This window comes from Sus scrofa, chromosome X (assembly GCF_000003025.6).
Source record: "Sus scrofa isolate TJ Tabasco breed Duroc chromosome X, Sscrofa11.1, whole genome shotgun sequence".
Lineage (NCBI taxonomy): Eukaryota > Metazoa > Chordata > Mammalia > Artiodactyla > Suidae > Sus > Sus scrofa.
Genome location: NC_010461.5, coordinates 16553166 through 16578344, shown reverse-complemented (window position 1 = coordinate 16578344; position 25179 = coordinate 16553166). Strand labels below are relative to the sequence as shown.

General features: G+C 40.3%; 1 protein-coding gene across 9 annotated transcripts in view; it reads left to right on the top strand.

Moving 5' to 3' along the window:
* The window catches only part of RPS6KA3 (ribosomal protein S6 kinase A3), a 124454-nt gene continuing 100765 nt past the window's right edge, over positions 1491 to 25179 (top strand). For 4 of the 9 annotated variants that reach the window (XM_021080349.1, XM_021080346.1, XM_021080344.1 and 1 more), the window contains exon 1: positions 3376 to 3487. Coding sequence is in view for 1 of the 9 variants with exons in the window: in XM_021080343.1 (XP_020936002.1) it covers positions 3419 to 3487 (69 nt within the window). In the remaining 8 variants the exon portion in view is untranslated. Of the gene's footprint in view, positions 1701 to 2986; positions 3037 to 3129; positions 3488 to 25179 lie in introns of those variants that run through there. The other 5 variants (XM_021080348.1, XM_021080347.1, XM_021080350.1 and 2 more) reach the window with 5 other exon arrangements.

Below are 25179 nucleotides of genomic sequence, written 5' to 3'. Positions count from 1 at the left end.
GACAGTGGAATGTGAGAATATCACTTAACATTATAGGACTTGTAGGATTACATAAAAGGCTCAGTGTTAAAGGAAAGTTCTAAAGCAGCACTGTCTTATAGAAATTTCTGGACAAGTAAGCCATGTATGTAAGTGTACATTTTATAGTAACCACATTAAAATAAAAAGAAACAGGAAATTAATTTTAGCAACGTATTTTATTTAACTCAATACATTGAAAATATCATTTCAATTTGTAGTCATTACAAAAATTACTAATAAGATACTTTACATTTTTTGGGGGTACTAAGTCTTTAAAATCTGGTGTGAATATTACACTTACAGCGTGTCTCAATAGCGACCAGCCAACTTTCACTGATCAAGAATCACTGTGTGGCTAGGGGCTAACATATTAGCTTGCACAGGTGATCTCTAGAGGCAGCTATTCTTTAAAGAACTAAGAATTTTCATTTCTTAAACAGGAAAAAAAAAAAAAGTAATCCTGCCCAGGGTAAAATCACCTTCTACATTCAAATAAATCTTTTGGTTGTCACCTAAGAAAAATCCCCCAGATTTCCCCAAATTCTCTCAGCCAGAAAGAGTGGCTGCACTGCTCTTGGATTTAATAAATGAATGAAATAAATTTTAAAAATATTGTTAACCAAAAGGAAAAAAAAAATCACTTTCTTTTCTTTTCGGCCAAAAGGAAGGAGAATAGTGTTTTCCCCAAATCAATTCACAAATACTTATCAAGTTGATTTTATCTGCAAGACAGCTGTGCTACTGGTAGTTTGGCCCATTATTAAGTTACTTTAATGCTTAATTCCTGCAATATGACCACTGTTCACATTACTTTTACAGATCAACTCACTGTTTTAAGTTATTTCTCTAGTTTTCAAGATAAAAAGAAATGAATAAAAGTTGATACTGAAATCAGCTTTTCAATATACAATTTGATTTACTTAAAAAAGGTTAGTTCACTCTTTGAGTGGAGTAATTAACGCTGGGCGGTGTTAGACACATAATAACTCTCTTTTCAACTATGTATGTTTTACTAAAGAAAGAATGTTAATTGGAATAATTGAGCATTGTTGGGGGGGTAACTTACCTTAAACTAACGAAATTGACCAACTTCTTTTCGCTGTAAGGAATGGTAATGTGGCTTTGCAATATAAATGTAAGATAAATGAGGCACTTTGTACATAAATGCAAAACAATACACAACTCCCTATCTTTTCCAACTTTGGCAAGCTGGTTTCACCGTCAAGAATTACAAAGACGGTGGCTGCCAAATTAGCTGAGTTTTGGGTCCAGATTGGATTTGCAGCACTTGAATCAGCATGTTGGGGGAGGTGACAGAATCACGAGCTCAGTCCTCCCCACCCCCACCCCACAGACCACGCTGAGCCTGCCCAGATGTTGCTCAACCCTGAGCTGTCCCCCTGAGTCCAAGGCTGCGGGAGAGGGCGCGCAGCGAGTATTTCCGGCCGCCTCCTCGGGCCGCCTGAACAGATGAAGCCTCTTCAGGTGGCCACGAGGCTCCCGGGCCTCCCGAGCCTGTGCCCAGGGGCGTGCCCGCAAAGGCAGGAGAAAGAGCCTAACACCTGGCTCTCTCTGGCCAGCGGGAAACCTTGCTCCGCCCGCGCAGACTGGCCGGCTAGGTGTGGAGCTCTAATCTCGTCCTCACACCTGCGTTAGGGAGGAAGGCGAGGGCTCTCCAGGTGTGTGGGTCCTGGGAGGATGAAAGAAAGCTGTTAAAAGGCGTGCACCGGGAGCGCAGCGGGGGACGCGCTGTGGTCGCGGGGCGTGGGAGGCTCGGGACGCCTGGGCCGAGGCCTGAGGGGATGGAGGCATTGGCCGGCCTGGAGGTTTCCCTTTACTTTTTTTCCGTCTCCTTGTAAGGCGGTTAGCCAATGGCTGCAGTAGCTTTCCACTCAGCCCGGCGACTTTTGTACATTTCTCCCCTGGCGCACTGAGCTCGCCACGGCACCTGGCGCGGGAAACAAGGGGTCGAACCTCCCCTCCCGCCCGAGCCACTCCAGTCGCCCAGGCCTCTTCCCTTGAGCTCTCCCTGTCCTCCTGCGCTCCGTCGCCGTCTGGGGCTTGGGTTTCCTTAACCTGGGGCTTCCCTATCTCGGGCAGGAGGAGTTAGAACCCCTCCCTCTCTCCCCTCCTCCACCCACCGCCAACCTGATTTTTAATCTAATCTTTTATTTAAAGTCAACAGAAGAGCAGGAACCCCGGGCTCCTGCCAACAAGATATTTTAAAATAATTCCCCGACCTCTGCCGAGAGGGGCAGCCTTAAAGAACCTCCTTGTTTTCTCCTTCATGAAGATTTAAGCAACGGGGAACGGGGGTGGGGGTGCGCTTCGAGGGTAGAGCCTGAAGCCCGAGGGTTCTGCGGCCTTGGAGGGGGAGGTGTCGACTCATGCAAGACCAACTAACTCCAAATATTAAAAATATAACACAAGAGCGTCAACTTGGAGAGCCTTGAATCAAAGGGAGAGCCGAACCCTCAGGCGACTACCAGGGCACGATGCCTTCAGTCTCCCAGTCCTGGGGGAGGGGGGGCGGGATGGTGAAGGGGCAGGTGAATGCCCATCGAATGACCCTGGAGAGGGCGGGTTCTGGGTCTTTACGGCATACGTCCATAGCCTTGGCGCGCCCACATGCACCCACGGAATAATCAGGACGAAAAGACAACCCCGTGCCCCCTCCCCGAGTCCTTGCGCCTCGCCCATCTCCTCCCTAGTTGGGCGGGGACCACTGTTCTCTACATCCCCGAGGAGCCTTCGATCTGCTAGGACGCAGGGCGCTTAGAAACTCCGAGCCTTTCGCACCTCCTCCCTTTCGCCTCTTTTCCCCCCACCTCCCGCCGACGCCCCCAGATCTCTACGGCTCAGCCTTTCCGAAAGTAGGCGAGGCCCAAAAGCTGAAGCTGGGGCGAGGAAGGAGGGAGAAGTGGAGTGCCGCGGCCGGGGGCGTGTCTTCCCAGGCCCCGCCCCCGGGTGCGCGCGGCGGTGGCGGCGGCGCCCGAGCCTCGCTCTGAGAGACAGGTATCGCTTAGGCGCCATGTTGTGAGCGGAAGTGGGGGAGCGCGCGGGGGCTGCTGTTCTGCTGGGAGCGGGCGCGGGAACCGGCGGGGGGGGGGGGCGGAGCTGTAGTCCCGGCGGCGGAAGGAGGAGAGGAAGAAAGGGGCGAGACCCGGTGCCCGGCAGCGGCGCGAGGCTCTCGCTCGGCGCGCGGGCGTCTCCAGCCGGGCGCGCGGCGTTCGAGGGTCGGTGTCTGCGCCGAGCCCTCTACCCAGCAGCCGCCGCCGCTGCTGCTGCAGCTGCCGCCGGCGCTACTGCCGTGGGGCTCGGGCGGCGACGGAGCGGGGCCGGCCGCGGGGCGGGCGGGGAGGGAGGAGGCGGTGAAGGCGGCGGGCCGGGGGGGAAGATGCCGCTGGCGCAGCTGGCGGACCCGTGGCAGAAGATGGCTGTGGAGAGCCCGTCCGACAGCGCTGAGGTGAGTGCAGTCGGGCGGCCGGGGCCGGCGCGCCCCCCTCCCCGCGCCCCTGCCTGTTCGCTCCCTACCCGGAGCCGGCCACTCGGCCCCTTCGCGTCTCCCCTCGGTCCGGGGTTCCGGTTTGGGTAGTTGGGGTTGGTGTCTTTGCCCTTCTGTTCCTCCACCCGCACCCTCCTCTCCCCTCCCTCGCTCTGGGGGCTGTGGTGTGGTGGCGCGTGGGGTTGGGAGTGGGCGCCGGGGCTTTGCGAGCAGCCGATTTTCATCAACTTTGCGTGGGGGAAGCGGGAGGCGGAGCGGGGGCTGGCGAGGAGTTACGAAGTTCGGCCCTGCCTGGTCGGGGGCTTCCCTGGACCCTGGTGACTTTGGGAAATGCGGGAGGGGTGTGGATTGGGTTCGCTGGGGAGCGGGGACTCTGGAGTCCGGCGGGGGGCGGGGGTTGTCCTGGGGAGCCGTGCACGCGGGGGCAGGCACGCCCCGGGACAGGGGTGGCGACCTTTGGGGGTTTCGGGGAAGGGGTGCAGGACAACCAAGACTTTTTGCCTCCCCCCCCCCCCGCAACTGCAGCAGCGGTTTCTGCTGCTGCAAAGGAGAAAGTGGAAGCCTGGGGTCCTGAACACAGACACACACACACACACACACACACACACACACACACACCGCCCCGTTTCTGAGGTCGCTGAGCTCGAGGACCCCGTCCCTGCGAGTTTAACATGAGTTTCCTGTCCGTAGAGGTGAGAGGGTGATTTTCAAGGAGATCGGCAGCCGCGGTAAAGGGCTTTCTGGTTTTCCTCGCCCGGAATCTGATGACCGTCCCCGAGACACCCACCCAAGTGACCCAAACCCAAACTGTGTACCTAAACAGGGCACACCAGCATTTCCCCGGCTCTTCGCAGCCACCCCTGTCCCAGAACCAACTCGGGTCTGTGAAAATAATCCGGGCAAGACCCATTCCAGGGCATCAGCGCTCCTCTCCGGAGTGGAAAATCAATTCCTGATGGTGGCGCGTCTGTGATTCTTCCTTCTTGACTTTTTGCTGTCTTATATCCCCACAGCGGACTTTGGGGGATTACAGGATGGTAGGCTGCGTGTGTGTAATAGTTACTGAGTGAGTGACCCCATTTCTGGAAAGCATGACTGAAGCGCGGGGGTGGAATGGGGCAGGCTCTGATGAGTGGTGTACTTGGCGGCAGCCGCTGCCCTGCCGGCCTCCGCAGTGTGAGAGGTGGATAGGGTTACTGGTTACGTCAGTAAGACCCAGGCTCAGTTTGATCTGAGATGCGGGACGCTTGCGTTCTCGGGTATAAAGGAGGGGGAGGGGGACAGGGATCAGTTCAAATCACTTTTCACTTTTTTCCTAGTCACCTCCGCTGCTGTGTAAAATGTTTACTTGCTCTCCATACCGCAGGCAGAGTTGTAATAGTGGCTTATGGTTGGTGCTTAGTATTTTGAGACTTGGATCACATTTTTAAAACCTAAATGAAACACTGCTCTTCAGTAGAAAAGACATTGATAAATGTTAAGCCAAAAATTTCGTAAAGGAAATTATGCTTTAAAGTCTGGCAGAATTACGAGAATTTCATTTAAAATTGTTAGCCAGACCGATACTGTAAAATTTTTAATAAGAAAATCAAATTTAGAATGTTTAATCAGCTTTTGAATGGATAGCATGAAAAATAGGGTGTCTGAGGCTCATTTCATTCGTTTTTTTCTTCAGAAAACATTTTGCATTAAATAATATAGCTTAAATGTTAATAAAATGTCTCTAAGTGCCGACCTTGTGGAAAGAAATTGAATTTGCTTTGAGCCTGAATTTTAGATGCAAACTTTAACATTTGCAACTCATAATCAGTCCACATTTCTGCTTGGCACACATCAGTGTGTTTAAAAATCAGTTAAAATTCCACCTGATCCTTTTTCTATATAGTACACATTTGGATTAGGAAGGCACAGAGCTGATGTTTATTTAGCACCTACTACATGCCAGATAGTGTAGTACATGCTATTTCATTTTATCCTTCCAGTGATCCAACAGAGTATGATTATGGTCCCAATTGTTACAGATTAAGAAACTGATCTCAGAAGTTAAGGGCACAAAGATTATAAATAGTAAATGGCAGAGCCATGATTCAAAGCTAAGTGAATATAATTCATGTGCTTTGCTTTATATTCGAGTAACTGCTTCATATCTTTTATGGAAAAAGCAGAGTATAAATAAATAAGCCAGTAGTTAGAGGTCATGTATTTTTCAGAAACAGTTATGGTATTATGAGATGTCTCATTTGTTAAAGCATAGTTATTTCAGTTACTGTCATGGTTTCCAGAACATGGCAGATAGGTTTCCACAATTTGCCATTTTAAAGTAATTGTCTTGAGATTCTGGTATAAGGTATGTCAATCAATCAGAGCCAGTGTTGCCTAGCTTTATTAAAACTAGATTTTAACATATTGCCATTAGATATTTTATTGCCTTTGGTTTTTCAGCTGTTTCAAGTAAATTACTTGTGATTCATGTTGCAAAATATTGAGGTCGGTAAGGAAAAGGTTGATTTTCATTCAAAAGTAATATTGAACTTAATATTATGCTTACTTTTATGCCATCTCTTCCCCAGTAAGTTCTCAGAAATAATTGTATTTTACTAGAATAAAATAATTTTTAAAATAGTCATTTGAGTAAAAACACCAGAATATTTCTCTTCAGAGTATAAGATTTCAGGGTTGATCTCTATAGAAATTTACCTTTTTGGTCTCTTCCTGGTAGGTTGAATTGTTCAAAGCAGAGACTTTTTTTTTCCCTTTATATCCTCAACACTTAATACAGTGCATGGCACATACATAGCATAGACACCCCCCCATTACCGCTGAATTAATTATGAAGGTCAGGAATAGGGTAATTATCTATCTTATCTCTGTTCTTAGCATTTTATAATTTTTTTATAGTTGGTTCTTGACCTAGATCTTTTTTTTTTCCTATACCACAGCTCACAGCAACGCCGGATTCTTAACCCACCAAGCAAGGCCAGGGATTGAGCCTGTGTCCTCGTGGATACTAGTTGGGTTCGTTACCATTGAGCCACAATGGGAACACCTGTTCTTAGCATTTTAATCTTCCATTGAAATATGAACAATCTTTAAAGACCTGAGTACTTCACCAAAAGTACCATCCGTTTCTTCATTCCTTTACATGTCTTCTTGACCTCACATGGGTCTCATGGTGTTCAAAACAAAAAAACCCTTGTGGTTGAACTCAAACATGGGTCAGAACATGATAGGCTAGAACTATGCCAAGTATTTAAAGAAGCAAATTTAGGATAATAAAGCAAGTGCTATGTAAGCAGAACCAAGGTTGGTGCAGGATTAAAAACAAAATAGCTTTGTAAATAGTCCAGGTGAATTCAGAACTCTTTAATTAGTTGTTTAAAGATGCTAGTATGTTTTTGAATATTTGACTGTTTAGGAGGTTGATATCAAAGAATTGTGGCTGTTCTCTTCTACAAACTCCTTGCCACTGCTGTCAGGGACGTTTACTGGATCATAAGCCTGAACTAAAGTGACACTTTTTTCTCAGTTTCAGTAAAGATAAATTATAGTAACTCTAAATATGAACAATTTTCAAAAATAATAAAATTAAAGAGGTTTATTTTTGCTTTATAGAAATGTGTTATGTAAAAATAGCTACCTCGGAGTTCCCTAGTGGCTCACTGGGTTAAGGATCCAGCATTGTCACTGCAGTGGTTCAGGTCACTGCTGTGGCATAGGCTAGATCCTTGGCCGTGGAACTTCTGAATGCCATGGGGCACAGCCAAAAAAAAAAAAGATACTTTCATTCTTTTAAATAACAAGTTACCCATAAGACATTGAAAAATATTAACTATATAAGTATTTATAAAGAATGAGACCCTTGGAAGTTCCCTTGTGTGCAACCGGTTAAGGATCCAGTGTTACCAAAGCTGTGGCACAGGTAGCAACTGCAATGCAGGTTTGATCCCTGGCCCAGGAACTTCCACATGCCATGGGCATGTCCAAAAAAAAAAAAAATGAGACCCTTGTTTTGGAAACCATTTTCAGTGGGTGTGCAACCATTTTTAACGTCAAAGATTATATTGGATTTTGTAGTATTTCCACTATACCAGTATCTCTTATATTTCATTTGTAGGGAGAAACATTCTATTAAAGTGTGATCTTTGGTTTTGAAAAAAAATGTTTTATTAAGTTTCTTTTCCTTTTCCTGTTTCATTTTTACCACCTTTCAGGTTTTTTTCTTTCCCCAAAGTGAAGATCTGAGGAGAGGACAGGTATTGTTACATGTCAACTGTCAAGTAACTGTGAAACATTATTAAACACTTTGTTGTTTTCAGTGATTATAATATTGGATATCAGTTCTTGTTAAACTAAAATTTAAGAGGGTTTGCTTCATTTTGGCAGCTTGATCCTATACTAATGGGGTTGATCCAAAATGTGAAACTTCTTTGCTGCATTCACATTTTAAATATAGAGAGAAACTTAGCCAATTAAAGGAACAAGTATAAGCAGACTTTGCCTTTTCATTAGTATGTTTCTGGAGATCACAATGAGTATCTATTTTTATGTAAGAAGAGTGGCATAATTGAGTTGTACACTCTTGACCAAGGACATGACATTGAGTAAATTATAGAATGATCAAAAATATAGCAGATCATTTATCAGATGTCTGAGTTTCAGAAAAGTTGCTCTAAAGATTTTTTAAAAATTTATCCACTAAAAATTTTATCCCGTTGTGATCATTCACAAGATTTGCTCTAGAGTTCCGTGCTCAAGGACATGTGACCTGCCAGGCTGGGAATGTTGGGTGACATCAAGTGGCCCAGTTTGTCCAGTGCAGACTGGATGCTTTAGACCCAGTGGTTCAGATTACAGTGTACAACAGTGACATCTTGATCTCTTGGTAATGCATGAGTGTGATAGTGCTCAGTTGTATATGTGTTTTGATGGATAAAAGTTTTGACGCTTCAGAATGGAATTGAGCAAATGTATATTTTACACATCCCATTCCAGAGTTCACATAATAGAAGGAAAAAATAAGCAATTGCATTTTAACACTTGACATTAGATGCCCGCTCCTTCTTTCAGAGTTGATAAAATTTCCTGTGTCATTAATTTGTAACAGCAAATCTCAGATACTTCTGTATTTCAGTAATACCAAATAGCACAGAAGCAAAGACAAAATAACTGTAAATTTTAATTAAGTAAAATGTGTCAAGTTGATGAAACAAACATGCTATATATGTTGTGTAAAACAAGGTAAAATATATCCATATAAAAAAGCTCGTTTCATACACTGAGCTGCTTTAAACAGATACCTTAGTTACTAGCAATTAATTATTACAATTTTACCTAGTCCACTTTATGAGATAATTTGGATATATGATAAAGTGTTGATGAACATAAGCTTTGAAGCCATGAAGACCTGGGTTTGAACCCTGGCTCTGCCGCTTAATATCTTGTTATGCAAGTTATTTAATGTGTTTATGCTTCAATGTCCTAATCCATAAAATAGGAATGAAAATAATATCTACCTCATGGGGCTGTGGTGAGAAGTAAATGATAATATATGTTAAGCATATATCAAGTGTTTAATAAGTAATAGTTATAATGAATCATCTCTCAAACAGAACTGTCTTAGGAAGTTCTGTGTTTTTCTTCTGGAGTAATTTTTTTGGAATCAAACAGAATGATTAAAAATGGTTTGTTTGATCTGTTCAGACAGAGCCTTTATAATATTTGAATATAACTGTAATGGTAAGGTGAACAGAAATCTCTTGAATCTTGTTCTTTTTTTGTACTGTTCTCCTCTTTGATGTCTTTAAAGGGGGGAAACATTTTTGAACACTATGAGTGGAAGAAGGAAGAAAGCAAAGTATGTTCATATTTCAGCATTGCTCAAATTGGAAGCCTTCTCAGGATCCATGCATGTCATTGTTTAATTAGTAGTGGGTTTTTTTTTTTCTTAGAGATTTAAAAGAGAATAGTGTATCTTACACATGGTGGTGTCTTATAATGGATGAAATATGGTGTATTACCCTATATGTCAACACTTGAAGAAAGTGTGTCTCTGAATGGATAAAATCAATATATAGCATCAATAGGTGGAATTTTAACTTACTTTCTAAAAAGTACCAAAAGAAAATCACACCTTTTTATATTTTAGGATCAATTTTGTTAATTTCATTTTTTAGGGACAGAAATTAATATGGCACACCTCCCTCCTTGTTACTATAAACACATTTGTTTTGGTTGGTTATTCAGATATGCCCTGAATAACTGGGTTTTCCTGTCTAGAAATACAATCCTTTGGATTTTATTCTGTTATGTGGTATTGGTACTTAAGGAACTTTCAATAGTATGTATGGTGTTTTCAGTTGAGAAGTCTGAAAATGTTCAAAGTGTGTCTCTGCTCCAACATCCATCTCCCACCTCTAGAAAAAAAAAAAAAGCGAAGGAGCATGATAAAATCAAATAAATTTGAGGGTTGTGAATTTAAATGAAATTTGACCAATGTCTCTATTGCATAACTTAGAACTTTTAAGATGATGATGTATGTGATGAATCTGCAAAAAAGAAATTGCTCACAGCATTTGAGGCTCTATATCAGCACCCCTTTTTCATGAACCATCTATTGAAGTCTCAAAGGACACAAGTGCTGTGCAGAGCACAGTTTTAGAAAATCTGATAACTGCAGTAACCTGATCCAGTATTGCCTGGAAATGAGTTATTATGTTTAATTGACTGTATCAAAGCTTCCTTTTCTTTAACTGTCAGGAGTTTTTATTTCATTTTGAATTGAAGTCTTTCTCAATTTGTGAAACAATTTTCCATTTTGATAGTGACTGAAATTTTAAATGCAATAATTTAAATATTTTAAAATAATTTAAACTTTTATTCAATCTTCTGAAAATTAATGGTCATATTCTACCTTAATATCAATCTAATTGCCCCGACTATAACTTGACTTGCTCTGTAACTTATGTTTAATATCTGTCGTTTTGGGGAACTCTTTTATTTGCTACTTAGTGCTGTTGTCAATCTGTCTACCTCTTCCATTCTTATTTTTTAATTAATTGCTTCAAACTTGTAGATACTAGAAAACAGCTGGGGTTAATGATTTTTGATGCAGCTGTTGTTAATTTGGAAACATTGTTACTTCATCTTTTAAAAAATTTACACTTACAGCTTACCAAATCATGTAAAATGACCTGCTCACCCCCTTTTTTTTTTTAATCTCTGCCCATCATATACACATAGCTCTGGATTCAGGGGTATTTAATGGGCATATTACCTACTAACAAACAGTGATTTTATGCTTCAGCATACCATAATGGGTGGTTCAATTATGTGCATTACCTACTCTGAATATTTACCCTCTCCTCTTGAAGGTATCAGCTAGAAAGTAATGTGAATGAACTAGAGATCAGATAGCTGCAAGACTGAAAGCTAGCCTACTGCCCCACCTGGAGTCAGCTCACCACATTGTCTTTTGGAGAGTATTTTTGTGTTTTTGTTTTCCATGAAATAATGCTAGTTTCCTGAATTTTAGATAATCGTACATTTATGCGTAAATCCAAAAGCACTTGTATACTTTGTACCATTCTTTTATTAGTATAAGTAGAATTATAGTGGTAGCATGACAAATCAGATTTGCCCATCTTAACTAATACTGTATGTATGGTTTCTTACATACCTTAAAAACTAATTATGTTTTATCCACCTCGTTTATTTTTACAGTCTTACATATGATGATGATCTCATCTTCATATCTGACCTGGTCATCTAAATTTCTGTGAACTTGTCTCTAATCCTTTGGCCTGCAAAGCTTGTTATAGGAAACTTGGTTCAGTCATTTGATATGTGTTAGAAGCAGATGTCAAATGATAGCTTGAAACAAAAGATCATTTTGACATTAATAGACTGAAGTGCATCTCAGGTATAGTGTTTTGGGAAAAATCTTCTCTCCAGAAATCTAGCAGAACTTATTGTGAAATCATCAGTTGGAGTTTGTCTTGTGGCTCAGCAGTAGCGAACCCAGCTAGTATTCATGAGGACACGGGTTTGATCCCTGGCCTCATTCAGTGGATTAAGGAACCAGTGTTGCCATGATCTACAGTGTAGTTCACAGACTTGGCTCAGATCTTGTGTTGCTGGGCTGTAGTGTAGGCGGGCAGCTACAGCTCCGATTCCACCCCTAGCCTGGAAACTTCCATAATCCATTGGTGCGGCCCTAAAAAGACAAATTAAATAAATAAATCATCAGTTACCCATAATGTTATTTCATGTCTTCATGTTTAGAAGCAGAGGCGTCTACCCAAAAACAACATAAAGTAATCACTTTAAAATAAAAACAAGTGTTCCCATTGTGGCACAGTAGAAAGGAATCCTCCTAGGAATCATGAGTTTGCAGGTTTGATCCCTGGCCTCCCTCAGCGGGGTTAAGGATCCTGTGTTGTCATGAGCTGTGGTGTAGGTCGCAGACACGGCTCGAATCTGGCGTTGCCGTGGCTGTGGTATAGGCCAGCAGCTGTAGCTCTGATTAGACCCCTAGCCCAGGAACCTCTATATGCTGCTAGTGCAGCCCTAAAAAGCTAAAATAAAATAAAAACAAAATTCTAGATGGGCACTGTTCGGTAGCCACTAATCACATGTGCTCATTGAGCACTTGAAACATGTCCAGTATGGCTGAAAAACTGAATTTTTAAATTAACTTAATTCAAATTTTAATAGTCACCTGTGGCTATTGGCTACCACATTGAACAACACAGTTGTAGATTGTAGGCTTAAAACAAATTGAACCCGTTTTTCCTACACTAGTGTTTTTCACCTCTACCTTCTCTTATTTTTATTTTGAAATTATTAGGCTAAAGCTTTTTCTAAATGAAGAATATATTTAATATGCTTTTGCAGATTATGTTTAATCAGCTTTATCTTGTCCCTCTTCTACCCTGAAGCCCTAAGTGGTACATGCTCCTCAAATAACTGTTCTGAACTTTCTACACCTTTGCTGTTTACAGTGACATTTCTCATTCAAGTGATAACATCGAAGCATGGGGAAAATTTAGCTATCCAAAATGGTGCATTATGTTCACTATACTGTGCTGATTAAACTGGGAAAGTAGATTGATATATCTTGGAGATTAGCATTTACAGACTGCCCTCTCTGACTAGATGCTTTGTGTATATCAACTTGGATGAGGTAGACATACTTAGCCTCAATTTACAGATTAGGAAACTGAAGCCTAGAGAGGTTAAGTAACTTGCTCTTGGTTGCATAGCTATTAAGTAGAGGAGGCAGGGTTCAAAGGCCAAGTCTCACAAATTGCAAATTCCATTGATTTTCCTCTAGACTGCCCTGCTTGGGTTGAGAACAGCATGTAGGTGAGTGGACAGTCTAGAGGACATCTCTTAAGGAAGAATGGTTCCAGGTGGTTTACATTGAGTAGATGTTTTTATGGGAATGTATAGGTTGACTTAGAAAACTAAAATTGATATTTTTCCCCCAGGCTTAAATAGGCTTTTGTGAGCTAGCCTGAGAAAGAGCATTTGTGACATCATATGGGAAAATTTTTGAGATTTCCAAATAGCTGTCTTACAAGTGAGCATTTGAAACAGAAACTACTGTATTTGGAAAAGGGGAGCTGCTCAGATGTTACTTAACACCTCTTACAGAAGCCCCTAGGTGTGTGCTTGAGTAACTGTGCTCTGTTTTTTAATTGCAGCTTATTAAATCATTACCTTTTTATATTCACATCTTCTTTTCAGAAAAATCTGTTTGACTTTCCCTCAAGGTACCAGAAAACAGAATTTGGCTAAACCTAAAAAAATTGCCAGTTATCTTGCTGCCATAAAGGAAAAGGAAATTTAAAGAAAAGTTACACAATCATTACTGGCTTTTTTTCCCCCCTTTGGGTTTTTAAACTGTTAGGTTAAATAGCCCTAGTTAATCTTTTAAAAATTGAGATATGATTTATAGACCACAAAATTCAGCCTTGTAAAGTACACAATTCAGTGGTCTTTAGTATAGTCCCAAAATTGTGCAACCCTCACTTGTGTCTAGTTCCAGAACATCTTTATAGTCCCTCAAATCCTATACTCATTAGCAGTTACTCCCTAATCATTCCCTCCTTCACCCAGCCCCTGGCTACTAATAATCTACTTTGTCTCTATAGATTAGCCTTTTCTGGACATTTCATATTAATGGAATCATGATACGTGGCCTTTGTGTCTGACATCATTCACTTATCATAGTGTTTTCAGGGCTCATCAGTGTTATAGCATGTCCCAGTGCTTCATTTTTTGGTTGAGTAAAATTCCGTTGTGAGGATACACCAGTTTTGTTTTGTTTATCCATTCATCTGTTGGTGGGCGTTTACGTTGTTTTCATTTTTTGGCCATTATAAATAATGCTATGAACATTTGTCTACAAGTTTTTTATGTGAACATGTTTTCAGCTCTCTTTAGTATATGCCTAGGAATGGAATTGCTGTGTTACATGGTAAGTCTATATTTAACATTTTGAAGAACTGTAAAACTGTTTTCCAAATTGTTTGCACCATTTTACATTCCCACCAGCGGTGTATAAGGGTTTCAGTTTCTCCACATCCTCATCAACACTTGTTACTGTCTTTTTCATTATAACCATACTAGTGTGTGTGTGAAGTGGTATCTCATTGTGGTTTTGATTTACATTTTCCTAATGACTAAAGATGTGAAGGATCTTTACATGTGCTTATTGTCTACTTATATCCATAATTGATTCCTGTGCTTATTTTGTTACTGATTTGGGGACTTGAGTGGAGTTTGGCTCTAATGCTGAGACAGAAGATCTTTACGTCATGTTATATAGACAGTTCTCAGAAAACTTAGTTTCAGTTTGTACTTTTAAAAGATTTTATTCATTTTTATACATGGTAAATAGCGTTTTCTGTAACAGTGGCTTTCCAACTGGGTGAATAGGGCCCTACATTCTATGGAAGTGTCTTAGAGTACCTCATCACCTGGACCCACCCCTTCTCCCAGCCAGAGTGGAGTTTGTAGAGGAATGCAGCAAGGAGTTAAAGTATTAATTATGAAAAAATTGTAGAAAGAAAGCAAATATCGAGGCAGTGATATTTTTCCTTAGCAATCTCCTCAATCTTGTTATACTGTTCTTTAGTTTCTTATTTAAAGCAAGAGTACAGGTATTAATTGAAGGTCAACCAAAACATAAAGTCTAGAATGTTTGAAATTACATGTGAACAAATAAATGAATTTTCAAGTATCCATCTCTTTAAGTGAGATATATAGATGTTTCATTTAAAGAAGTAAAAATGCAAAACACAACCCCTGTTTGCTTCTTTTCCTGCTGGCTCTCGGTATAATTCAAGAATAACTATCATAGTGGTTATTGATAGCAGTAAGGGAGGTTACTGAAGGAAATATCACAGGCAAGTTAAAAGTAGGATTTACCTTGGATTATTAAAAAGAGAAGCTTAAAATGAGTTTCAAAGTGTTCTTTTTCCCCTGGCTATTCTGTTTGTATTGTATAGTACTAGGTGATAATGAATGAAATAGAATTCTTTCCTGTGGATTATTAGAGTCTAAAACTACTGAGGTAGAGGCAGTTGAATAACACGAAGCATTCTAAATTAGCCAGGAATGATTCAAACAGATGTAATTAGATTTTTAGGGAGAAAATTATGATCTGTGATGTTGTAGCAGTTTGCCATAGTGCATTTTAAACTATAATGTGGAAATCTGGAAAATAAATATCATTACCCTGAACACCTAATAAAGTTTTGATATGCATAACACACACATGCAGAAAATGTTATTTTCAACATAAAAATTAATCACTTGGAGGAGACTTCTGGTTCTGCCAAGATGGAGGAGCCCTTTTCCTCCTAGGTCTTCCTTTACAACTAAAACACCTAAGACATCACACAATAAACAAGCACAGGAACACTCTGAAAGGTGGAAATGAGAAGGCACACTGCCTATGACTTTGGGACTAAAGGAATGACACAAATAGTGAGTTCCCTGGGTGTTCTTATTGTCTTCCATATAGCCTGTACAGGTTCACATAAAAGCCTCTGACCTGGAAACACCAACTGACATGGACAAAAAGAGCTCCAAGAAAAAGCCTATTCTCTTTAGCCAGATGATTGGGGAAAGGGTAGGCTAACAACAGTAAACCTTTTTTTGGGGGGTGGGGCAATACCTACCCTACTGTAGCCAAGCATCCACAGACCACCTCCCCCCCCCTGCCCCACACACACACTCACTCACACTCCGAAGAAGCATATGGCAGTACTTGGATTCTTCCACCCAGCAGTGTTCACTGAGCAGATCGGGGCCCTGATCTCCCCTTCTCTGTCTGTCAAAAGTGGACAGCACTTTGATTTTGCCTGCTGGATGGTTTTGGCAGGAGTTCCAAGGACCTGATCTTCCCTTACCACCACCTGTGTCCCACTTCCTGCAGGAGGAGTTGGTGTTCTCACTAGTGTAATGTCAGCAGGGTCCAGCAGCCAGCTGATCTGGGAGCATCCCAACCTGGGAGCAGTGAGACAGGATGAGGTGGTGTGAGGCAGGGCTAGTCCCCACAAGCCTCCCTCTGCCCTGTGTCGGTGAGGTGCTGAGCCTTCACCCTCACCCAGCATTAACAAGGCAAAACAAGGTGGTTGGAGGTGGCATGGTCAACACTCCTCCCCCCCACCTTGTTGTAGGTCTGAGTGAGTAGTTGAGCCTCTAGCCCCATGTGGCATCTATAAGGTGGCACAGAGTGGTAGTTGGCAGGTCTGCTTGGCACTCCACTTCCCCCTGTCCTCTTCCCCGCTGTCAGCTGGACCTTTCAGGCAGCTGAACTTTCCACTCTACCTTGAAGCTGCGTGAGTCAACCCTCCACTTCCTCTCTTCCTGTTGTCAGTGGGGTCTGTCAGGGAGCTGAGCTTACACCCCTACTCAGAGGCAATGAGGTGATGCAGGTTGGTGCCCCACTTTCACTGAGAACAAGAGTAAAGCTGAACTTCCATCCCACCCATCTGCAGAAAAGCAATGTGAGTCATTGCTCCACTTTTGCCAGGGTGGTGTTGGCGGAGCCCAGCAGGAAGCTGAACATACACACTCAGCCTGCTCTCACACTACACCTCAATTGGTAGACTGCCTGCTAGGAAAGATTAAATAGGATCCAGAGTCTTAAAATCTCCAAAATGTCCTTTATACAGTTGAAATTCACTTAGAGTAAGAACTAGGAAAATTGCATCATCAATGAGAAAAGAGACAACAGATACCAACACTGAGATGCTTCAGATATTGGAATTATCTGGCAAGGATTTTAAAACAGCCATCATAAAAATACTTCAGTAAGCAACCACAAAGACATTCAAAACAAATGAAAAATTAATCTCAAAAAGAAAACAAAGTGGAAGTTTTAGAACTGAAAAATACAATAACTGAAATAAAATTACTACATGGGTTCAGTAGAAGAATGGAGATGACTGGGAAGAGTCAATAAAATTGAAGATAGAGCAATAGGGAGTTCACTGGTTAAGGATTTGGCATTTTCACTGCTGTGGTTCAGGTTTGATCCGTGGCCTGGGAACTTCTACATGCTGTGGGAGTGGCCAAAAAAAAGATCAATAGAAATTACCCAAAATGAGCAGCAGAGTAAAAAAAAAAAAAAAAAAAAAGCCGAAAAATATCTGAAGAGTGCCTCAGGGAGCTGGGGAACATTAACAAAAGATTATTAATTATTATAGTATTAATTCATGTCATCACAGTCTCAGAAGCAAAGAAAAAAGGTAAACCTGAAAAAATAATTGTCTGATATTTCCACAATTTGGCAAAAGATATAAACTACAGATATAAGAAGCTGACTGAACCTCAAGCAAGATAAATCTAAAGTAATCCATAACTAGACACATCAAAATCAAACTTTTGGACATGACAAGATGTTTAATGGATATAGCGTATCAGTTTTGCAAGATGAAAAAATTCTGGAGATTGGTTGCACAACAATATGGATATTCTTAACATACTGAACTGTACACCAAAAAATGGTTAAGATGGTAAATTTAATCTTGCATGTATTTTACCATGGTTAAAGGACAAAGAATCTTTTTTTCAATAAGGGCCCACGCCTTCCTAGAGCCCATGTTTGTGTGTGTGTGTGTTTGCCATTTCTTGGGCCGCTCCCGAGGCATATGGAGGTTCCCAGGCTAGGGGTCTAATCGGAGCTGTAGCCGCCAGCCTGTGCCAGAGCCACAGCAACTTGCGGGATCTGAGCCGCGTCTGCGGCCTACACCACAGCTCACGGCAACGCCGGATCGTTAACCCACTGAGCAAGGGCAGGGATCGAACCCGCAACCTCATGGTTCCTAGTTGGATTCGTTAACCACTGTGCCACGACGGGAACTCCAGGACAAAGAATCTTAAAAGCAGTTAGAAGTACTACCTATAGGGAAACGACAGTAGGTCCCACATAGAAACCATGGAAGACAGAAGGAAATGATAGATTAAGTGCTGAAGAAAAACTAGCAACCCAGAATTCTATACCAGTGGAAATACCCCTCTAGCATGAAGGTGCAATCAAAGCAGTCTCAGGTGAAGAGAAGCTAAGAGAATGTGTCTGTAATAGACCATGAAAGAATGACTACATGATCGTTCTTCAAGCAGAAAGGAAATGATAAAAAGATCTGGAAGATCAAGAGTAACATGAATTCTACACATTCTCTTCCAGAAAATAAAAGAGGAAATACTTCACGATGCACTTTTTTTTTTTTTTTGCCTTTTTAGGGCTGTACTCACAGCATATGGAGGTTCCCAGGCTAGGGGTCTAATCCGAGCTATAGCCCCTGGCCTATGCCACAGCCACAGCAATGCCAGATCCGAGCCACGTCTGTGACCTATACCACAGCTCATGGCAACACTGGATCCTTAACCCACTGAGCAAGGCCAGTGGTTGAACCCGCAACCTCATGGTTCCTAGTTGGATTCGTTTCCACTGTGCCACAATACAATGCATTTTTGAGGCCAGTATTACCTGATACCAAAATTTAAAGACAGTATGGAATAGAAAACTACAGACCAATATCCCTTAAGAATATAGACACAGAACTGTGAGCAAAATATTAGCAAAACCAATCCAACAACATATAGAAAGAACTATACTCTATGACCAGGTGGGTTGTATTCCAAGGGTGTAAAACTGGTTCAATACTTAGAAATCAATTGATATACCATGTTAAAAAATTGAAGAAAAATCATATTAATACGCAAAACAAACATTCACTCATAATAAAAACTTAGCAAACTAAGAATAAGGGGGAATTTTCTCAACTTGATAAAGAACATTTACAAAAACCCTACAGCTAATGTCATACTTAACGGTGAAATGCTTTCTCCTTGTCGGGAACAAAGCAAAGATGTTCACTCTCACCACTGCTATTCAGCGTAGTCCTAGAAGTTCCTAACATTGTAATAGACAAGAAAAGGCAATGATTAAAAGACGTACAGATTGGACAGGAAGAAATAAAAATGTCTTCATTTGCAAGTGACAGTTGCAATGAAAATCCCAAGGAATCTACTTAAAACTAGAATAAGTGAGTTCAGCAAAGTTGTAAGATACAAGATCAGCCCAGAGGAGTAAGGAAATGAATATGTGGAAACCAAAATGAAAAATACAGTACCATTTGTAATTACTCAAAAAAAATACTTAGGTATAAATCTAATAAAACATGTATAGGACTTGCATGCTGAAAACTAAAAAGAAAATGTTGAAAAATTAAAGGTCTAAATAAATGGAGAGGTCTACTGTGTTCATAGATTAGAAGACTCAACATAGTAAAGATGTCAGTTCTCCCCAAATTCTTCTATAGGTTTAAAACAAGCTTATTCTAAAAGTTATGTGCAAAGATAAAGGAACTAAAATTCCTACAACAAGTTAAAGTGAAAGGAATCACTTTACCCAATTTTGTGACTTACTGTATAGTTATCAGTAATCAGAATAATGTGGTGTTGAAGGGACAAATATATAGATCAGTGGAACAGAATAGAGAACCCAGAAATAGGCCCATATAGGTATGGCCAACTGATTTTTGTCAAAGCTGCAAGAGCAATTCAATGGAGGAAGGATAGATAGTTTTTTCCAACAGTGGTACTTGGAACAGTTGAACATCCATAGGTAAAACAGTGAACCTCAACTTAAAAATCTTCAGGACTCTGATCTTAATGAAGGGCTCACAGACGAAACCCCAAAAGTATAATCCGTAAAGAAAAAATAAATTGAACTCTATCAAAATTTAAAATGTTTGCTCTGTAAAAAAGATTTTATTGGGGGATGAAAAGACAAGATATAGATTGGGTGAAAATATTTACACACCTATATCTGAGACAGTGCTTGTATCTGGAGTATATGTAAGGAATTCTCAAAACTTAACAGTAACAAAGGCAAATAGTCCAATTAGAAATTGGATAAAAGAGATGAACAGACCTTTCACCAAAGAGGATATATGGATTGCAGATAAGCATATGAAAAGATGTCAGCATGGTTGGCTATCAGAGAAATGTAAATTAAAACAATAGTGAGCTATCTCTACATGCCTTTTAGAATAGGCAAAAAATAATGACAATACCTAGTGTTGATGAGGATGTGGCAAACTGGATCTCTCATACATTGCTGATGGGAAAGGAAAAGCCATACTGTTTGGCTTTTTCTTTAAAAAGTATGGCTAATTTCTTTAAAAATGAAACATAAACCCAGCAGTTGCACACCTAAGCATTTATGCCAGAGAAATGAAAATGTATGTCCACACAGAAGTCTGTACACAAATGATCATAGTAGCTTTGTTTGTAATATCCAAAAGTTAGACACTGAATGTCCTACAATGGGTAAATGGTTAAACAAGCTGCGGCATGTTCATGCCATGGAATACTGGAATACTAAACTAAAAGGAATGAATTATTGATACACTCAACAAATTGGATGAGTCTCAAGGGAATTCTTGTTGCGTGGGAAAAAGTTACATATTGTATGATTCCATTTATATAACATTCTTGAAATCACAAAATTGTAGACGTGAAGACTAGATTAGTGTTTGCCAGAGTTAGGAAAAAGGGTGAAAGAGTGGAGGATTCATTTATAAAGGGGCAACACTCAGGATCCTGGTGGTAAAGAACTGGTCAGTATCTTTACTATGGTGGTAGATTCAGGAACCTATACATGTGATAAAATGTGTAACATGAGCACACACACACACCCGAGAACCTGTAAAACCAGTGATAGCTGAATAAGGTCTGGGCATTGTACCAGTATAAATTTCATGGTCTTGGCAGGAAGTTGTGTAAGACGTAATCACTGGGTTAAGGGTATATGGGACCTCTCTGTATTATTTTTGCAACTTCCTGTGAATATATTATCATTTCTAACTTGAGAGTTTGGGAAAAAATTAAGAAAGCATTAGATAAAATTGTGTCTATTCTCAATTAAAAATAGTAAAGTAGGAATAAAAGGCTATGTCCTTAGTATTAAAAAAGAGTCTCAGGCCAGTAGCCAGCATCATGCTTGACAGAGACATATTATGGGCAGTCTCATTAAAACTGCCCAATGGAGTTCCTGCTGTGGTATAGCAGGATTGGTGGCATCTTGGCAGTACCAGGACACAGGTTTGATTCCCCGCGTGGCAGAGTAGCTTAAGGATCTGGCATTACTGTAGCTGTGGCGTAGGTTGCGTCTCCAGCTCGGATCTGATTTCTGGCCCAGGAACTCCATATGCCACAGGGCGGCCAAAAAAGAAAGAAAAATTTTTTGTGCCTCATGTTTTCACCTCTATTTTACATTCTAGAAGAGTTTGCTAATGAATTTAGATAAGAAAGTCACAGAGTGTTCAAAAAAAAGATAAAAGATGGGGAGTTCCTGTTGTGGCTCAGTGGTTAACGAATTCCACTAGGAACCATGAGATTACAGGTTGGATCCCTGGCCTTGCTCAGTGGGTTAAGGATCCGGCGTTGCCGTGAGCTGTGGTGTAGGTCGCAGACGTGGCTTGGATCCTGAGTTGCTGTTGTTGTGTCTGTGGTGTAGGCCGGAGGCTACAGCTCGGATTAGACCCTTAGCCTGGAAACCTCTGTATGCTGTAGGTGCAGCCCTAGAAAAGACAAAAAATAAAATAAAAGATAACTATTCATAGATGATATAATCATGTACTTAGGTAATCTAAAGAAACTACTAGGGTTTGTTAAATGATAGTCTAATACGGTGGTATTAAGCAGAGTATATTTAAACATTAAATAGCTTTCCTTGTTAGAAATTATAATGGGAGAAAAAGATCTCATTCACAATAGCAGTAAAATATTAAATGTCTGGACATAAACATAAGCAAAGGGCAGGAACTAAATGAAAAAATAGTTTCATTAAAGAATAATTTAAGTTGAGAGAAAAGCTATGGTTCTTTAAAATACCTTCAATAGAATTTGAGATTTGTTATTTTCTTGCTTATATTTTTAAAATGAGCAAAACTTTTCCTTCTATCTTGAATGAATGTTCCCAGATTTTAATTTTTCTCTAATTTCATTAGGTTTCTTTTAATTACTTTGTAGCTTATATGGTCGGTTAATACTAATAATTTTTAGTAGGCTATTCTTATTGAAAGTGTGCATAAAACATATGTAGCTAGAATTCACTGTGGAGGTGTAATTATAAACTATATTTCTCATTTTTTTTTCAGAAATAAGCCTTGCTGCCAGGTTGTATTTATACCTATGGTAATTTTAAAGTTATATATTTGAGTAGTTTGGATTGTTTTTCCCCACGTAAATTATACTTCAAACTTATCTAATGCATCTTGTGTTAAGATACAGTTGATACTACACAAACAAGAATTTTGCTTGCATGTTAAGCTCTTTTTTATTGTCTATTTGAGCAAGTCCCATTCTGTCTTGTTTCACTTGCAAGCTATTATTACTGTCTTTTTGTTCATAAGAATGCAGGACTATGTGTAGGTTTAATTATTTTAAATGGTTATTAGTTAATAGTTATGTTATCAGTAACATATGTTGGGTTCAGTTCAGAAAACATTTAACCACCACTTGTTTTACCAATGAGGAAGCAGAAGTTCAGATAATTTTGCCACAGTCACAGTAAATAAAGCTTTGGCTTTGAAGCCCAGAATAGTGGTGAATCCGTTTTTTATCGGAGGGTTTCATTAAGCCTCTGGAAACCAGAAGAAATCATTAGACTTTTTCCTAAGGCCTAAATTAGCCAAACCAAGTAGTACATTAAAGAATTATCTAATACTCATATTTTTAGCCCTAGAAATGAAAGTGGATCCATTAAGGTAAAGGACTTGTCAGAATACTCTCAAGTATTGGTTTTTTTGCTTTCTCTGGCAAGATGAGCAGGAGGAGAGAAGCTAACACTTAACTGAATACCCAGCATGTCCAGGCATACTGAACTTTACTACAACCTCTGGCATAACTAATATCCAAATCTTACGGATTAGAAGGCTGAGAGTCATGTTAAGTAACTTGCTCAAAATCACACGTATAAATAAAGGGCAAAGCCGTGTTCTGAAGTTTGTTATGTCAGTCTCCAAAGCCAGTGATGCTTTCTCTACACTGTGATTTCCTAGACTTAGCTCATCACAGAATTCATCCAGGGTGCCTGGTTAAAAAATGAAATACCCCCCAAAAAGAAAAATGAAATTCCCACTGTGGTGCAATGGGATTGGTGGTGTCTTAGAACCGCTGGGATGCAGGTTTGATTCCCAGCCTGGCACAGTGGGTTAAGGATCCGGCATTGCAGCAGCTGTGGCTTAAGTCGCATCTGATCCCTCGCCCAGAAATTCCATATGCCACGGAGCAGCCAAAAAAAGAGAGAGAGAGAAAGAAATGAAATACAACCATGGGGCTCCTGGCACTTGTGATTCAGTTTTGGTTTGGGGTAAGGCCAGATAGTGTTTTATTTAACAGGAATCCTAGGTGATTCTGATCATCATCAGACAGGTTTGGGAAATACTGCCAGCTCCTTATTGAGGTGAGGTTCGAAGGTGTTAGGGAGGCAGAAATAGCATTGGGAGTATATAGAGGAGCTTAATAAGTTGACACTTTACTAGTAAAATAAGAATAATAAGGAGTTCTCTTGTGGCTCAGTGGGTTAAGGATCCCACATTGTCACGGTGGTGGCTCAGGTCGCTGCTGTAACTCAGGCTCCATCCCTGGTCAGGGAACTTCCGCATGCCATGGGAAAAATAAAAAAAAAAAAAAAAGGAATAGTAAGATTAGATTCTGGAAATTATAAAATTGCTTTAGATTCTTTAGTCTGCAAAGAAAAACAATATTTTATTTAATTTTTATTTTTAATTTTTATTTTTATTTTTCTATATGCCATACCTATGGCATATAGACATTCCCAGGCTAGGGGTCAAATCAGAGCTGCAGCTGGAGCCTATGCCACAGCCATGGCAACACTGGATCCAAGCCGTGTCTGCAGCCTATACTGCAGTTTATGGCAAGATCCTTAACCCACTGAACCAGGCCAGGGATCAAACTCCCATCCTCATAGAAACGACTCTCAGGTCCTTAATCCACTGAGCCACAATGGGGACTCCTTACTTATTTTTTATTAGTACTTTGCTTTCAGTGACAACATTTGTACAATCAATTCTTCGGCATTATCTTCTTTACACTTGGATACAAAGACACCACTGAAGGATATAGATAAAACTGTATTTTGGATTCAGAAAAGAAAGCAGGAATTAAGAGTTAGAAATAACATAGAAACAGCTTTATACAGAATTGGTAATTTCCTCAGGTGTAAAAGCCGCACAAAAATTTAAATACTTTTAATCCTTGAAGTCACAAGATTATAACATTTTTAAGCTGGAAGAGCTCTTAGATATTCACATATTTTATGCATGAAGAAACCACAAGTCAGAGAGGCCTAAGGGCTTGCCCACAGTTAGTGGCAGACTTTCAAATCCATGCTGGCCAAGATTCCATTGAACTCTTATGGATAGGAAATAAGTACCAGAAAATAGTGACTTTTTAGAAATAAATTTAGTGGCAAATCATCTTTACCTTATATTTCCTAGTTTGATTTATGGTTTCTTCCTTTTTTAATTGCCCTATTAAGAATATGGATATATTCAAAGGAATCTCTTTTAGGAGATGATGCATTTTGAAATATAATATTGCATCAATGATATGTTAGAAAAACAAATCATTACCTTCTTAGTATAGGGTATTTCACAGACACTTTCAGAACAACATGTGTTAGGGAAGAATTGTAGTTTTTTCCACTTTTATTACAAAATTTTATTTTATAAATAGAGAAAAATGAGCACAGCTAGATGCTTGTACACGAATTCTCACAGTAATATGAGGAGTTCTCTTGTGGCATAGCAGATTAAGGATCTGGTGTTGTCACTGCTGTGACACGGGTTCCATCCTGGCCCAGGAATTTCCACATGCCTCAGGCATGGCTGGAAAAAAAAAAGACACAATCTAACAGTAATATTGATATTTCTGTATAGTAGTATGAGCTTTGGCTTCACAACTGGGTTCATTTGTCTTATCTGCAAGATTAACAGCTCTGTGATCTTGTACAAGTTATTATTTTTCAACCTTTTTTTCTTTATATAATAATACCCCTCATGGTTTATTAGTGGTTAATTGGGATTAAATGAGAGAATATATGT